Source organism: Benincasa hispida, chromosome 5 (assembly GCF_009727055.1).
Source record: "Benincasa hispida cultivar B227 chromosome 5, ASM972705v1, whole genome shotgun sequence".
In the NCBI taxonomy this organism is placed as follows: Eukaryota; Viridiplantae; Streptophyta; class Magnoliopsida; order Cucurbitales; family Cucurbitaceae; genus Benincasa; species Benincasa hispida.
Genome location: NC_052353.1, coordinates 34878155 through 34897092, shown reverse-complemented (window position 1 = coordinate 34897092; position 18938 = coordinate 34878155). Strand labels below are relative to the sequence as shown.

Here is an 18938-nt window from a genome sequence, read left to right as displayed (position 1 = left end):
CATTCAGCTTTAAAATTTTCTTTTATTTGTCTGGACAAATGGCTTAATTTGGGTCCTTAATCTTTACTAGTGGGTGAGGTGGCTTAAGGATATTTCATGCAGAAGGCTGGGCAGTAGTATAAAAAGGAAAGGAAATTTTAAGAGCTCGATTTCGACGATTCCTTTGAGCAAATGAAACGATCTTGGTACTTTTGGACAGCTACGAGTTTAGTTTCTAAAATCGAGCCACTGGAAGGAAGTTCTCGCCGAAAGGCCGGTGAAGGAAGGAAGAGGAAAACGTTCATTTTCGAAAAGCGATTCCAGATACTCGACAAAGAATCTTAGATCTAGGCCGAACCACATGAAATTGCAAGCTAAAAATTTAAGGTAATATTTTTATCACCATTACAAGTAAGTTTGTAGAAGGAAATTTTGCAAGATAAGGTCTGAGGGTTTGAGTTACATATTTTGGAAATTAAACCTAGAATTTAACAAGTAGGGAGTTTGTGGTTTAAGGCCATTGAGGAAGATTTAAAGCCCTAAATCAAACCAGAAGAAGTTTTATGCTGAAAGTTTAAGGTAACGTTGTTAACACAATTATGAGCATGTTTGAAAAAGGAACTTTCTTAAAATGAATTCTGATTTTTGAGTTATTGATATTAGAAGCTTAATCTGAAATTTGTTGAATGAACAGGAAATTTCCTACTAAGTGTGAGCTTGGTTTAAAAAGAGTAGTCTCAAAAGGGAGATCAAAGTACTAGCTAAAATTTTTATTCTTATGTGTAGAAGCAATGTCATTGGGGAAGCCTATCAAGCCTAAGAAAAACAAGTCTAAAGACCCGTGAGTGACTAAATGTCTTCAAATTTACATATAAAAAGTCATGCATTCCAAATGAATTTCACGCTAAGCTTTATGGGTTTTCCAAGCAACTAAAGTTTATACCTATGATTTTAAAGAGTTCATAACATTTTTTAAGCATGATATTTAAGCTATTTAAATAAGTCTTACTAATTCTAGTGCATGTCAAGGCTGAATTCTAAAGTATTGTAAAAGCTAAATGTTTATATTTCGTGAAGCATGCATGTTGAAATATGACAATGCTCTTATGGTGAAAGCTAGGTAAATGTTATGCCTAAAGCTTTATTTACACATGCTTTCTATGAATGGTACGATTCTAGTGAGCCGGATGCTGAATGTATAGAAGGTATTTGAGGAAGTACCTAAGGTGTTGACGGTACTTAGTATACTCCACGTGCACTTAGGTAGTTCAGTATGAGAGGTCGAAGTATGGGTCTCTTGGCAACAATCATTATGATGGGACCGAAGTATGGGTCTCATGGCCATGAATGGACATTGAGAGCTTAAACTACGAACACTCATTCTCAACTAAGGTTTGATAACATGTACGATTATGATGCTATGTTTAATGTATATTACTACATAAGTTGTTTGAGGCTAATTTCAGCATATTTACATTTTTATTATGTGTTTAAAAGGCTTGAGATGAACTATTTGTATGAGTCACTCACTGGACAACCAGCTCACCGTTTCAAGTATTTTCTTTTTCCCAGGTAGCGGTCATATTCCCCGAGGTTGATCCACTACTACTCGCCACTCAAGACTCGGGTAAGAAGGAGAAATCTTAGGTTAAAGCTTATAATTAATGTACACATGGTTGTGAGAGAAGTCTGGGACTAGTGGATTTTTTTTTTGGGACCCAGTATTTATTTTTATATTGTTTTGATGGATGTATGTTTTGTTGTTTTTTCTGAGATGCAACTAAGTTGCTTTTGCTGGTTCAAGTCATAGTTTATTGTGTCGCTAAGTCGTTTTTGCATAACAAAGTTTTAAGCAGGTTATATTTGTAAGTTAGGCAGTAAGTGTTGGCAAGTAGGTCGGTAACTGCTGTCGTCACATCCCCTTACGATTTAAGTGGGTAAACTGGGAGGGATGTGACACTTACTATCAGTTTGCTCTTGAGCCAAACGCCTTAACCAAGTGGTTGATGTTAAGATTGAGTGTATACTGTGAAAGCATACTATTAAATGTTATAGAATGATTTGTTATGCCTAGTTAATGTAAGGATTGTGCAGGCGTTTTGGTAATCAATGAGCTATATTGTTATGAACATGACATGAGATCTTATGTTTGCATTTTGCATGCTGGATATGATGGCTATGTTTGTTATGACTATGATTATGAATATGGTATAAGACCTGTTGGCTGATTGATGCATGTTAGGTTAAATGGTGACTATTAGTTTCTCTATCGGGCTGTGTACATCTATGGCTTGTGAACCTTCGAGTCCACTACTTATGACTGACTCAGTGCCCCTATAGGGTCACCACCTATGTCATGTTATATATTCTTTTAGGATTACTACTTATGCTATGATTTGTGCTCCTTCGGGTTCACTAATTATGTCTATGCCTATGCCTATGCCTATATTTATGCCTATAATATGTGTTGTACACCTATGCACAGAGAGGAAAGCTAACAAGTTCACCTAGTGGGCTCAATAGTGGGTCACTTACTGAGTATTTTCATACTCACGCTTTCCTTTGACATGTTTTTTAGATAAAGGCAAGGACAGAATGACAAATGACAAGAAGAATCCGTAACTAGGGCTTATGGGACTTGACACCGCTTCTGCATATGTTTTTCTCATATTTCTCTGTTTTAGTTTGGAGGTCAAACATTTAGTTCTTTGATTGCTTTATTTGGCCATTTACTTAATTTGTTTTAAATTGGAGTTAAGAGTACCCCGACCAATGATTATATGTTTTTATTCATTTACCGCTTCATTTAAAAAAAAAAGGGTTTTATTTCGTTTACATAAGTTTGCAAAAGAACTATTTTCAAGTAATGCATGCATGTAGTAACGTCCTTCCAGTATGTGTTAGAGAGTCGGGTCATTACATTTCAAATGCAATAGAGTTTCTTAAGAAAGAAAGTGAGATGATAAGTTTTACTTTAGCTTTTGCAAATAAAGCATAAAGAAAATGGAATCGCATCGACTTATATATAAAGATATTATATGGACTATGTACATCATTGAATACTCCTATGGTGGTTCATTCACTCAATGTGAAAAAGATATATCATCTCACATCTGATCTCAAAAAGATCATGAAGAATTTTAGTTTTTGAAGAACCATAAATTTTGAGAAATAAGTGCAGTTATATATCTTTATTAATTATGTTGTAGTGTTTTTAGTAACTTTGTTACATAAATATATTATTCCTCCAAAAGAAGGATATTAAAGTAGAGTTAAGCGTATGTTATGTTTTATTTTTAGAATTAATTTACATATATTTAAGTTATTCTAATAAATCTAATTATGATCTAGTTACATGTGAAGATGCAAATTTTTTATCTAACCCATGCAAACTAGATCTTATATAGGTTACTCAGTACATAAAGAATAATTTTTATATTTTATGTCAGCTTATGAAGCAGTTCATAACAACATCTACTTTAATACATGCTAAAATCCCAATGATTCATGAGGTGAACCAATAGTATTCTTATATGAAGACAATAAAGCATAAAGTGGCAACATTATTATTCAACATATTTCTTCAAAAGATGAGTTAGAAGACTTATTGACGACTGTGTTACCTACAACAACATTTGAGAAGTTAACACAATATATTTGCATGTGACAACCAAGAGTTATCAAGTGATATTTTCATGAATGGGAGTAAATGTGGTGCACTCTCTTTCCCTACTAGATTTTCCTAGCAAGGTTTTTTAATGAGGTGATTATTAAAATATATGAATAATATACTCTTTTTCCTTCATTAGGTTGTTATCCCGTTGGGTTTTTTCTAGGAAGGTTTTATATGAGGCATATATTCTATATATTATGAACACCTAAAAGGGGAATGTTATTAATATTTGAGTTAGATATAGATGTCCATAGACTACATATCCCCAAATATTTTTTTTCCATATTTATCCTCTCCACTATTTTCTCTATATATTTACTTTTTGCATATCTTGTAAACTATATAAACAGTGGTCATTGCTACCTATGAGTGATATAATTGAATAGAAAATACATTCACTCTCTACTTCCTCTTCTCCTACTTTGTTCTTGTTTCCCTTGTTTTACAATAAAATATACCGTATTGCACTCTTTCTTGCAATAACGGTTTCTTATTTAAAAGGCGAAAAAATTCGAAATTTTTTATTTCTTCTCGTAAAAAAAAAAAAAAAAGAAAACTCATGTTTAGAATCTATTAAGTATTAAAAATGTTGCAACACATTCCTTGTGATAAAAAAAGATGGTTTTTTCTTATCATTTTTTAAAATTAAGTTTAAGGATTTTATTGAAGCGTGGATAGAAAGGACCATTATTATGCACATTTATTCTCTTTCCACTATTTTCCTTTTAATGTTGAAGTAAAATTACAGCTGTATTTTATATTACAAATGCAATGCACTTATAATATACTCTTATCATCAATAATTGAAATTTCTTTGGATGCATTAGGTGAATCTGTCCAACAGATACAACTAATATATTCTTATGGGTCCTTTACAAAAGAAAATATTGTTGTCCTTACTTTTACTAAAAGCTAATATATAATTTAATCAATAATGACTATGATATTGTTTTTTTCTTTTTTTAAAAGAATTGCATTCTTCCTAAACTATTTTTTTTTAGAAAAGGCCTTTACCATTTACAAAAGTTGAAATTTATTGATAAAATGATGATGTCTCATCAAAAGTTCTTAGATTAACTAAGTTTGGAAAAATCTTATTCATTTTATTTAGGGTAATTGTAATAGACACTAGTATGACTAATAATTAAATGTATAACAACATTTTTAAAGAATTGTAAATATAGTAAAATTTAGTGCTAGATTCTATTGTTGATAGACTCCAAAAATTGATATTGTTTATCACTAAAAGACCCCAAAAGCCGGATCTAGATTTTGCTATATCTACATTATTTTTTCATTTTGCTACATATGTTAATATTTTGAGCCTAATTGTTATATTTGCAACTTTTTCTTTTATGTATTTATAAGGGTATTGAATTGCAAAAAAGAGAAGCTATCAAGGAATTAACAATTTAGTTCTAGCTATCAGGAAGTCATTTCAATTTTATCTAGGAATTTAAAAAGTGATGGCGATGTTGTAAACACAAAGTGGAGCAGTCAAATAAGTGTATCACTCAACTAAGAATGTCCTAGGGTTTCAATTTCATTCAAAAGATATATGGAATCAATTTATTTTCGTAATGATTTAATCATCGACTTAAGTCTAGAAGTCTATTATGCAGGTTTCCTCATCAACCCTTTCTAACACCTGAACATTGATCTAATTTTTATGCAATCTATCAATCTTGGTGCAATATTAAAACTCTTTATTAAAAACGTTTAATGATTTGTCATTATTCTCGTGCACATTCTATCGCTACTCTAACATACCAATTCAAGCCTAAAACCCTCTCTCTCAAACAAGATTAAAAGTTTAACAACGATCTAATGATGATCAAGCATCAAGTCGAATAAGCATAAATATGATAGAAAATCAATATCATAAATCAATCTAACTAATTTAAAGTAAACATCCACATACTAATAAATTCAATCTAACCCTAGAATTGAAAATAAAACCAGCCTCTCATAATGTTCGTAATATTCATCAACAATATGTTCTACATAAATCTAAAGGGTACAATAAGAGAAAAGCAAAGAGTTAGCCATTGATCTCGATCTGTTGCTAGCACCACTTAACGTCTTCCTCTCAATCTATATCTTTGATCAAGCTCGAAATTAAGCTTTGAAACCCTCTCTGAATAGCAACCTTTTAGCCTTTGTGGAAAACCCTTAGTAAAACTCTAATCGAACTCCTTTTGAAAGACAAGAACTTGTAAATTAAATAGAAGGTTATTTGTCGAGGCGTTGCGGCAACATAAGTAGTGTAGCGACATTGGTTTGCTTGGTCCCGAGCACCGTGGTGCTGCAGGCGAAAATCTTTAGTAGCATCCTGACACTGTGTCCTAGCACCACAATGCTCCCCTGTTTTGTGCTCTCAGATTAGAGTGTCGCAGCATGCCATGAGCACTTTTTCAACCCTTTTCATCTTTTATCATGTCCTTGGTCAAACTTTGACTTTCCAAAGTATTTTCATCAACTTCCACTCTAGTTAGTCGTTCAGGTCCAAAATCTCAATTCCTATAAATTTAACATAGAAAAGCATCCAGAAACATAAATTATCAATAAAACCAACAAAGTTCTAAGCCTGAGAAAATTACATTTGAGTGCTTTTCAATGCCATATAGTAAATCACTTGAATAAATTCGAGGTACTTTTCTCTACATCCAATAGTAAAAAATTATATGCAACAATCGAACAATTTTCAAATGGAGTAAAGGAAATGATACTCTATGGTTGTTATTATTATTTAGCTTTCCACGTCACCTTAAAATTGAAATGATAAGAAAAAATATTAGCAAATGGGAAAGACTAACATCAATGATTCTTTAAACCTATATTTCAAAATATAAAAATAAGGAGAAATTACCTTTTTAGTCCTTAAACTTGAAAGAATATGTGGGTTTGTGTTAAATCACCGATTGACCAAAAAAGTTAAGTTGATGGGTGAAGGTAGATTTAATTATATATCATCTAACACTCCCCCCTCACTTGTGAGCTTGAAATATGGAAAACGTCAAATAAGTAGAAATAAATATTAATCGGGAAGGAAACAACATTGTAGGGGTTTGAATACATGATCTCCCTGGACCACTACTCTGATACCATGTTAAATCATTGATTAATTCAAAAGTTTAAGTTATGGAATGAAAGTAAGTTTAATATTATATCATCTAACAAAACCTAATCGCCGATCATGAAATTCCTATTGAATTCCTAAATGGCTTACCAAAGACGTGTTAGGTCCGAGATCTAAGTCCACGACCAACAATGGGTGACCTAAGTTTCTTCTCTAAGCAAGATAAAGAACCTATCAAACACACTCTAACAAAATGTTATTACAATTTATATATCGTTTTAGTCCCTGAGATCTAAGTATAGGTTTGTTTGATCCCTAACTTTTTAAAATCTATCATTTTAATCTTGAGTTTTTAAAAAATAAGTTTAAAAGTCCCCTCAAATAATTTATTATTTTAAATAATTATATAGCATTCAATATTAAAAAATATAGATTTTAACAAATTCTCTTCTCTCTAAAATTATCCTTCAAATATATTATTCTAATCTTAAATATCATATAATTATTAAAATAATTATAAAAAAATAACTTACTTCAAATATCTTTTAAACTTACTTTTAAAAGTTCAACAACTAAAAAGTATATGTTGAAAACTAAGAAATGAAATGTAATTCTTTTTTAAAATTCAAAGACTAAAAGAGTACATTTTTTTAAGTTTAGGAACAAAACACACATATTCTTCAAATCAGGGGACTAAAAAGTAATTTACCCTAAAAATTAAAAAAATTGTACTTTTTGAACTTCACTAACCAAACCACGAAGTGTACAGCCAAAAATTTCAGAAATTTTTTAACATATAATTATTACTATAATCATATTTAATGTTTTATTATGACTTTTAGTGTTAATAATTATTTTGTGTATGGAGCACGTTTGGTATTAAGTTATAATAAAAAAATCCCATTTGAACCTAAAATAAATAAATGAATAAATAATGTCATTTATAAATGGTTTTCCAGCTAGCTATCAATAATTTTTACATTGAAGGCAAATCCGCCATTGTTAATCAATTCAAGCTCTCTCTATCTCTGTGTAGCCTTCTTCTACTACTTTTTCTTGTTCAAATCTACGGTTAGTAATTTCTTCATTCATCTATTTGTTTCTTATTTCTTATTTTTGTTTTTGATAAATGAATGATGCAACTTTGATTATATGTATAAATATGTTAATAATATCGTCATGATTTCAAGCTACATAGGTTAGAGGGACGATCCAGAATTAATTAAGCCTTAGATGAAAAAAAAATATAGCAAAGAATTAGCTAACACTCCCATTTGGTAACTATTTGATTTTGTAATTTTAGTTTATAGTTTTCATTTTTTTCTTAGATACGAGAATTGAACTCTTTAGCTAGATTCCAAAAATAAAAACGTTTCTAAAAACTACTCTTTTTTTTTTTAGTTTTCAAAACTTTTATTTAAGTTTTGAGAATATGGATAGTAATTAGATAATAAAACAATAAAATTAGAGGTGAAATGATTATTTATAGGCTTCATTTTTTCTTAAAAAAGAACAAATTGTTATTAAATGTAGCCTAAATTGTTAATCTTAGAAGTTTGGAAACTAGGTAGGCATTTTGAATTTAGGGTATGTTTAATAAGGGAAGAATTGATAAATTTAACAAATTATTATACCCTTCAACTTTGTTATTTGTTGAAAAAATATCTCTATACTTTTAGGGGTCGTTTTATAGGTATTTTCTAGATTTTCATGGAATGGGCATCTGGATTACCACATTTGTTTTGTGGTATTGTAAGATGTCCTGACATCTGAAATTTCTCAAACATTTTAGGATGCCCAGATGGAGGGCACCTGGAGAGTTTTGGATGCCCTTCTAAAAGATGGATTTTCCAGATTCTGGAATTGAGAGCATCCCCATTTTCCATTTTTGTCTTTCCTTTTTTATTTTATTATATATATATATATATATCAATCTACATTTGCATTATATAGTTAAAATAAATATTGTTAACCATATATATCATATATTTTTAGTTATATCGTAATTCTTATTAGTTTTAGCAATAATAAATAATGAGTTCAAATTATATCAAATTAAGTATAAATTAATAAATAGTCATAATGGTATTTTTGAAATATTATGTAAATTTAAGACATTTTCGAATAGAAATCCTATGAAACAAATATATCTATCAAAATATTTTTAGCTATATAAAAAAATATTCCAACAAAACAAACATGATAATTTAAAGATGTCAGACATCCATAATTTTTAATATCTAAATACTGAGCATATAAGATTCCGGTTATCTAAATTCCTAAAAAATAAACGATCTCTTAAATGTTGCAATATTATTCTTCAATTTTCATAAACGTTCCAAAATTAAAAATATATCCTTGGAATAGAAATTTATTAAAATTCCAAATAGAAATCGAGACCTTTCATTTAAGATCATTATTAGTAGACCATTTCATATATTACTAGAGTATTTTTAAAATAGAAGACAAAATTTTAAGAAAATTCTTTATAATTTAACCTATAATTTATTTGATAAAAACAAAGTTGCTTTAATTTACATCGACTCGTCTCATACACGTAAGATTATTCTGTATGGTGGCAATTCATAACTTTTAATAAGCATCTCTTCTTTACTTTTAAGGGCATCAAAACGTTGGCCATCTTGTAGCATCTTTCTTAAATAGTTTCTCTCTTTATATAGTTAAAAAGTCAAATTGTTAACAAATTAATTAGATACTACAAAGCACAGATACAAATACGGTTACACGATACGAATACGATCGGATATGGCGATTCATCAATTTCTAAAAAATTAAGATACGGATACGTTTGAAATGCATCATTTTTCTATATAATTTTTTAATATATATAATTCTAACAAACAAGGATATTGATACGTTAAAAATACATTTTTTTCTTTGAAAAAATCTAGGATATAGATAAATTTAGCATACAAGTTGATAACAATAGTTAATAAAACACAATTGAAAAGTGACTCATATTACAAAGAAGAAAAAGAAGATTAGAAGGAGAAGTATGAAGATAAACGAAGAACTTCTTTACTGAATTATTGAAGATATCCAAATGGTTTATATTTTGGTGGACTTTGTGGGAACTCAAATGTGAAGATGGAGATTAGATGATTCTAATATAGGGTTTGGTCCATTAGCTTTTTTTTTCTTCTTTTAGTTTTGGACTCGAGTTGTGAGTTTTTTTAATAGGTTGCCTAGTTTTAGATTGGAAAAGATTAGATGTCTTGCTTATCTTTTTTCTTTTAAAAAAAAAAAGTATGCATAGAAATAGATACGTTAAATCGTGTATCAGATACGTATCTGAAAGTATCAGTATCTGATACGTGTCTGATACTAATTTTTTGCCTCACAAAAAATATCTATGCTTCATAGATTAGGTATGAAGATGACATAAGCTTAACAAAACTAAATACTTATAATCTCCTATATATTATTTAGTACATAGTACATAGCATATAGTGACTTAAATTATAAATGCCCAGTTGCGTAACCATTTCGCTCTTTGCTTTTGGTTCTTGAAATTTAAGCTCATTTTTTCTCCATTTTCTATAACAATATGCATCTTTCTTAAATACAATGGTTGAAATTTTAGCCAAATTTCCAAAATAAAAACAAGTATTTAAAAACTCCTTTTTTCGTTTTAAAAATTGGGCTTGGTTTTTTAAATTACTGGTAAAAGCACATAACAAAAAGAAAAATTTTTGAGGTAGAAGTAATGTCTATAAGCTTAATTTTCAAAAATAAAAAATCCAAAACGAAATAGTTACCAAAAGAGACTTAAGTGTTATTTTTTAAAAAGATTCGCTGCATTATTATTCATTTGTATGATCCTATGTCTAAACCATTATTTAATATAGTTTCCCAAACATCTACTCATCATTGTCAAAACGAGCATATAACCTAACAAACATATAGTATGTGTTAGTGATTAAAAAGTCTGTGATTTGAATCCTCTAGTCCTTATTGTACTAAAAAAAAACAAACAACCAAGCAAAAATATCATCATCATTCAAGTTTACCTTTAACTTCTTTCTCTCCATAATTTTAGTTAAATAATTGGGATATTGGAGATTCAATCATTAACTTTAAATAATTTTAGTATAAGTAGAGGTACAAAGATTTTAACCTCGAACTTCAAAACGGTAGACATGCTTATTTTAGAATCTTTAGAAGTTTATTTATAAACTTGATTTTTAATTTTGTTGGATATACCAAAGTAAATTCATTATTTATGTTTTATTATAATCTTCAACTTAAATGATATAAGAATTTATGTCATTATCATATAAAAATTTTGATGTTAAATAGTTGTGGCTAATTCTCGAGAGCCTAGGAGTCACAAGCACGATCGGTTTTTAATGTTTATTTTGGGTATTATAGCTATTTTACACTAATTTAGTATATTTTGGTCATTATAGTTATTTTCATAATAATTTAGTGTTAATTTAGCAAATTGACTATTTATGTTTAAAGGTAAAATTTACCAAATATGAGCATGTTTGGTAGAGAATCTAATTTATACTTTATGTTTTTAAATTCATGAATATGTGTTTGGGTAGATAATCTAGATTCTGTTTTTAAATTTTATGATCGGAACATCACAAATTTTGAAGAGAACAACTTTTTTATATTTTCAATATATCTAGATTTTAAATTTGAAATTTCAAAATGCGAAATTATATCAATTTCTTTTTCTTTTAAATTAAAATATGTTTTATATAGTGTATCATAAATTATAAAACAAAATAATAATTATACAATTTTTTAAGAGAAATTATTTCAAATGGTAAAACTGTTGAAAATATTTACAAGATATAACAAAATTATAAAACTATTAATGATAGACGCTGATAGACATTGATAGAATCAGTGTCTATCAATGTCATTGATGGATATTGATAGAAATCTATCCGTGTCTATCAGCATTTATCATTGATAGTTCTAAAATTTTGCTCCATTTGTAAATATTTTGATTCATTTTTTTTTTTTTTATATTTGAAAACAACCCATTTTTTAACCTAAAATAAGTTTATAAATTAAAATTAATTAATTAATTAATAATAGTTTATATCCAACCTAATATATATTTAGCAGGTAATTATAATTAATTTCATATATGGTTTATAAATATATTATCATACTTCTTTAGAATAATTATTTAAATTGGAATATAATTTCCAAACGTATTACCAAACATATATTTAAAATATAATTTTTATTTTCTTTGAATCCTTTATTTTCAAAATGGTTGTCAATCAAAAAGACCCTAATTTACTTTGCTACTAATTTTCTTGAAAGCAAACCCCACAACCATTTCAAATTACGCCATAAGTCAATTTCATATCTCTAGATTTCAAATCATCCATATCTAGAATATGTTAATTTAATCCTCTAAATTAGGTTTCTTTTGTCCTTTATTTAATTTTAAAAAGATTAGGTGACAATTTATATTATAAAAGTAGCCGCCATCTTCATTTTTAAATATATATACATATATATATATATATATATATATCTAAACCTCTTTCTCCTCTCCACTCGCCTCCTTTGCTTACATTCTAGTATTACGGTAATACATACTACTCTCATTCATAATTTATCACGTTATCAAATGATATATTAATTTAATTTTTTGTCCAGTGTCTTTTCTTTTTCTCACATCCAGTGATGATAGTCGATTTCATTTTATTGGTTTTGAGGCCAACAAAAATCAATCCAAATCAATTGGTTTTACAAAAAAAAGTTATCCAAACTAATGTTCAACAAAGAACAAAACTATTGGATTGGTTTTATTTGGATTTGGTTCTTGGTTTTTTGGCATTTTCTTTCTTTTTCCACTTTTTATTTTTATTACCACTTTCTTTTGAATTGATCCTAATTTAAAATTAGAATTGAGTCAATTTTTTTTTTAAATATAAATTGAAATTTGATATTTTTGTTTTTTTGCCACTTTTATGAATAAAAAATATACACTCCCTATAATAATTGGTCTTTTTTTCTAAACAACAAATATACATGCATCATAGTAATTATAATACCAAAAGATAGTTTATTTTTAAGGGTATATATACACAATCGGATTGGTTTGGTTTTGGGGTTTTTTGGGTTTTTTGTTGCATTCCTACTCACATCTCTCTTCTCTAGTTATTTAAATCATATAAAAATTCAAATTATTTTGCAGGATCAAAAGTAGAATTTATTCCAAAGCAAAGCAAAATGTTGAAGAAGCATGAATGTTTTTGGTGGTTCCTACTGTCCCTTGGAGTGATAATACCATATTTGGAAGGGAAGAATCAAATCATAAAAACAAAAACTTATATGACACCATTATTCACTTTGAAACCTGGCTCTGTAGTGGAGAGATTTTACTACAATACTAACTTTCCCAAAGGTCATATTGCTGTCAAGAGTTTTGATGTTGAAGTTGTAGATGAAGCAGGCAATCCCATCCCCCTCTTTGAAACTTATCTTCACCATTGGGGAATCCTCAGGTACTATTTTTATTCTTTTATTTACTATTTTACCCTTTCTCTCCCACTTTTCTAACAACTCCGACATTCGTAAGAGATAACTTAGTGTAGTGGGTCACATCTTCTCTTTGGACAATGACATTGTATTAATGCGTCTCAATCTTGAGATTACAAAATATATTCTTATCTATTAGGAGTTTTTTTTCAATGGAGAGTTTGATTATAATAGTTTGTAGTTACGTGGGGTTGAATAATCCGTGTTTGAAAGTATGCGTTTGGACCCACTCAGAGTATTTTAATGTTGGTTCAACAAATATGTGATTTAGGTGCTGATTTATTTGAAATGGAGTTACCAAGTATGAATTTAGGATTTTTTGTTTGTATTATACAAGTAATGGTATATTAAATTTTATTTTAAAAAATAATATGTTAAATTTCATATTTTTGGGAATAAAAATAAAAAATAGGGATAAATACCTTTTTGGTATATAGTTTCCATTTAATCCCAAGTTTTCAAATATTACATACTTGGTCATTAAGTTTTGAGTTTTGTTTCAACTTTATCTTTAAGTTTTAAAATGTTATAATTTTTTATCTTTGAGTTTTGAGTTTTGTTTCAATTTAGTCCCTAAGTTTTAAGATTTTACAATTTTAACCTCAAATTTTCATTAAATACTCACTTTCAATAATTGACGTCAATTTTTATTAATTAATTAAAAACAGTTAAGAAGTGAAATTTTGAATTTAATTTTAAAAACGATAGAAAAATAGTGAAAGTTAATTAATTATAATTCATTTAATGATTTTTAATTTATTAACATAAATTAATATTAAATATGAAAAATGAATATTTAGTGAATAATCGAGATTGAAAATGTAAATCTTGAAACATAGAGACCAAATAGAAGTAAAACTTAATTGTCAAGGGTAAAACTATAACTTTTTGAAACTTTAATTTGTGACTAAATTGAAACCAAACTCAAAACTTAAGAATTAAATGTGAATCATTTTGAACCTTAGGGACTTAATGGAAACTATACCCAAAATTTAGTGACGAAAAAAGTATTTTTCCCTAAAAACAATTGTTTTAACATATCATTTGATCCTCTGTTTACATATAAAAAACAGAATTTAAATTATGACATGTTTGGATCGTCTAGTACTAAAAGAATATTTTTCAAAAAGTTATTTTCATTTAAATACATTTTATAAAAACTATTTAGAATAAAAAACAATCATATATTTGGTTAGATTTCATAATTACCTCCTTTTTTCTTAACACACGCCCCAAACAAATAGAATCAAATTGTGGGCCTAAATGACCCTAAGTTTTTGTTGCTATTTTGATTTCAGTAATGAACATATATTTGTTGATTGTTTGAGAAATATTTCTATTCCCCCTGAAACATATGTTTTTCCAAACAGGTATTACCAACACAAAGACACAAAAGATCCAAACACCAACACTTCCTTCACTCAACTCCAAAAACCAAATTTCATCATAGCAAGCAACAATGGAGTATGTCAAAAAAATGCCCTTCCACAATTCTTTGGGACAGGGGCAGATTCAAGAAAAACATCCTCATTTCTTCCAAACCCATATGGAATAGAAGTTGGTAATGAAAAGGAAGTTCCTTTAGGGTATGAAGAAAAATGGGTTCTTAATATACATGCCATTGATACTAGAGGTGTGGAAGATAGAATTGGATGTATTGAATGTAAGCGCCATTTGTATAATGTTACTAAGGATGGGTTAGGAAAGACATTGGAAGATGATTATATTGGAGGTTTGAGATGTTGTTATGATCAAACTCAATGTAAAGTGAAGGAAGGCTATGAAGGAGAAGAAAGGAATTTGTATGTTAGATATACAGTTAAGTGGGTGGATTGGGATGATGATCTTGTTATTCCTCTTAAGGTTTATATTTTTGATGTGACAGATACTTGGAAGCCTTTCATTGATTCAACAGGAGCTGCTGAAGAACATAATTGTCTTGTAAGTCAACTAATTCTATTGCAATTATTTATATATATAGCTATTGTTATATAATTTATATTTAGAAGTATTGTTTGATCATGCATTGAAATTAATATATTTTAGGGTTATACGTTTCTCTCTCTCGAAGATCCCACGTGTTCAAGGATGTTTATAAAATACATGGATTACTCTTCTCATTACTAATTGGTGTTTTGAGATGGAACCTCATGTTATGTAAAAGTTTTGATTTTCCATTTCTCATTTCTTGTTTTTCTTGTTTCCTCTTTTATTAATAAAGAAAAATAGAACAACCATCATGGGTTAATCTAGCAGTAAATAGGGGGTGTATGACCTTGATAAAGAGCTAAGAGATTATAGGTTCAACTCATGGTTGACCCTACCTCGGATTTAATATCCTACGAGTTTCCTTGACACCTAAATGTTATAGCTTTAAGTGCATTGTCTCGTGAGATTAGTTGAAGTGTGTGTTAAGTTGGTCCGAACTGATTAACTGACCTCAATTCAGTCAATTTCGATTGGTCGAATTGATTTTCAATGTATTTATGTTCACTCCTATTAACTAGCTATTATTTTGTGGTTTTTGTGTATTATATAGGTAGAGTATAATGTATGGTCTTGCTCCTCGACAAACAAGCTTGGTGATGAATGTAATGCTACAAAAAGGGTGAAGCTATTCTCTCCAAGCAGTGGCTATATCATATATGGAATGGCCCATCTTCATGTTGGTGGTCTTGGTTCAATGCTTTATGGAGAGGTAATCTTTTTTATGTTAATTCCCTAATAGTTGGTCTTCCATTTTTAAAAGATTAAATTACATGTTTAGTTCCTAAGTTTTTAGGTTTGTGTCAAATTTATATACATTTTTTAACTTTAAAAAGTACATATCTAATAAGTTTAGTTTTGTGTCAAATAGTTGTGTGCATTTTTTAAAAAGTTGAATAGGTCAAAGATAGACCTTATGTTGCACAGAAAAATTGAAAGTCAAAGAGACCTAATGACTTATTAGATACGACAAACTAAAAGTTTTGAACACAAACTTGAAAAACTCAAAAACCTATATAGAAAGTTTCGGAAGTATTCTAGGGAATCTATAGATATAAAATTGAAAGTTTAGCCCTATTTGTAGCCATTTTGTTTTCAAAATTTAAGCTTTAAACTCTACCATCACCTTTAAATTTCTATATTATATTTTCTATTGTTTTAAAAAATCAAGTCAATTCAAGTTTTGAAAACTAAAAAAAAGTAGTTCTTTTAAAACCTCATTTTTATTTTTAGATTTTGGCTAAAAACAAAATGACTAACCTTATAAAGAATTGGAAGAAAATCAGTATACATTTTAAAAGCTAAAATTAAAAACAAAATAGTTATTAACCAGAGTTTAAAAAACCTATTTATAAATATCTTTTAAACTTCGTAAGCCTATTTAGACTAAATAATTTCAAAGTACACGTAAACTAATCTTGTAATTTAACCTTATTTATATCAAATTTATGCAATGGAAGTTAATTAAATTTGTGAATAATGTATTGAATTAGGATGGAAGAGAGTTATGTTCTTCATCTCCCATATATGGAAATGGAAGTGAAATAGGCAATGAAGATGGATATGTGGTTGGAATGTCAACTTGTTATCCGAAGCCAGGCTCAGTCAAAATCAATAATAAAGAAATGTTGACTCTTATTTCCAAATATGACCCTGCTCAAAATCACATTGGAGTTATGGGTCTTTTTCATATTATGGTTGCACAAAAATTACCAAACTCAATGATTCACATGGAACCACTCAAAGAACTTTTTGATGATAAAACCACCATGTAACTCTTACATTATTATATATCAATTGGTCTATGAATAAGATGATAATCTCTGTCATATAGTAGTTTAGGCCTATGGTTTTGTTGTTAGAGTTTGTTGGTCTTGGTTTGTTACAAGTCTTAAGATTATTGAACTTAGCTGCGTTCATAATTAAGCTTTGTGATTGGAAAAGAAAATGGTATTAAGGTTTGGATTTGTATAATATGCTGTATAAGATTATTGTACATTGTATTATATTTTGGCATGAACAAGGAAATTATGTTAATAACCTTCTTAATGTGTGCAACAATCTTCTCTTTTGTACCTCCCTCATCATCATAATTGCTTTTTGAAATCGTTTTCATTTCTCTTTGATCGAGTGCTTGGTGGATGTTGAATTCTCCGGGGGATCACATAAAGTTTTGCTGCTTAATCAGAATAGTAGAAGTATAGGTCGAATCCACATAGAATCTTTGTATTTCTCAATTAGAATGTTTATGATCCCGAGGTAACCACAAGAGGGAGGGTTGGTTTTATTTGAGTGCAAAAAAAGTTAATTGTACAAATGTAAATGACAGCGAGAGAGAGTTGTGAAAATAATGATGAAAAAGGCCTAGCACGATTAGGAATTTTCCTATTTAGTATACTTGATCATCAAATTTTTATAGCTTGATTTCAATTGTTTGTTTTTACCCAAATTAATTAGATAAGCTAATCAACCAATCTAATTAACTAATTAGCCAATGTTAATACAGAAATCCGTTCTCATCGCTTGAACTAATTACATTAAGATGTAGGGTGACGTTAAGCTTGAACATTCATCTAGAAACGCGGTAATTAAACATTCAATTTGATTCTCCCTAACTTGATTAGAGCAATGTTTATTATCATCGATTACAATTTACAAGCTAGTCTAACCTTTTGCTTCTTGGAGATTTAGGAACTTAAGCAAGTATATGTTGGGTTTTATGTCCTAAAACTCGTGGTATGTAAACAATAGAGTTTATTCTGATAATTCAATAAAGGTGTTATTGAATAGATCTATTGCTTGAATAGATATCCAATAAACCTAAAAGTCCCTTGACTATTGGATGAGTACTTGAACTTTATGTGGAGACATAAAGGTGGATCAGGTTCGAGTAAATAGTCAAAATGATCTATAGTACATGAATAAGATTAGACATGTTGGACATGAGGAGTGGGGGTATCCTTGTGCAAAAGAGTTTGTACAAGATCGGACCACGAAATGAGTCACTCTTACTTTATAACGTTGTTTACTGTTTAAGACTGACTATTTCAAAGCGATGACCTAGGTAACTTGACCTTAATTCTGAGCTAACTATGAACTCCTGTTTATCTGGGATTGCCCTTAGATTTACATAGGTGAGGGTTGGCTCAACAGCACTGGCTCAATATGAGTATCATTTCAGGGATAAGACCAAATAGATAGTTGGGGACATAGGGTGCAAGAGAAAATTCACTCCTACCCGCTTTAGGGATAGTAGAGAGGTTGTTCCCTTAAGTGTTGATTCTGGGGCTTGAACAAGGGATCCCACCCTCTCATTTGGTATGAGAGGGACTCGGTTTTGTGATTGGATCACAAAACAATTGTTCATTAGGAGATTAGTGGGGACTTAAGGAACAAAAGGTAATTTCGGGGGTAAAACAGAGATTTGACCCAACCTTATTACGAACAACCTGTGAAGGGTTAACTTACTAATCATGGTTATATCGAGTGGACATAATATATCCACAGTGAGGGGAGTTCAACTTTGGGCTTTAGTGGAGTGACCCATTAGTTAACGAATGGGGGTTAGATCGGTCTAATGAGTTTAGCCGATTAATCTCCGATCTTTGGAGCCCATGATATGTAGGTCCATGAGGTCCCCCTACTAGCTCGGAAATGGTTTAGCTCTAGAGTAGTGTGATAAGT

At 29.3% G+C, this 18938-nt stretch overlaps 1 protein-coding gene across 1 annotated transcript; it reads left to right on the top strand.

Moving 5' to 3' along the window:
- Positions 1-7658: 7658 nt before the first annotated feature.
- On the top strand, positions 7659-17296 carry LOC120077659. Its single transcript, XM_039031613.1, has 5 exons — positions 7659-7802; positions 12925-13234; positions 14639-15209; positions 15808-15966; positions 16748-17296. The coding sequence occupies exons 1-5, from the start codon at positions 7679-7681 to the stop codon at positions 17027-17029; spliced, it is 1446 nt and encodes a 481-aa protein (XP_038887541.1). The 5' UTR covers positions 7659-7678; the 3' UTR covers positions 17030-17296.
- Positions 17297-18938: the final 1642 nt, after the last annotated feature.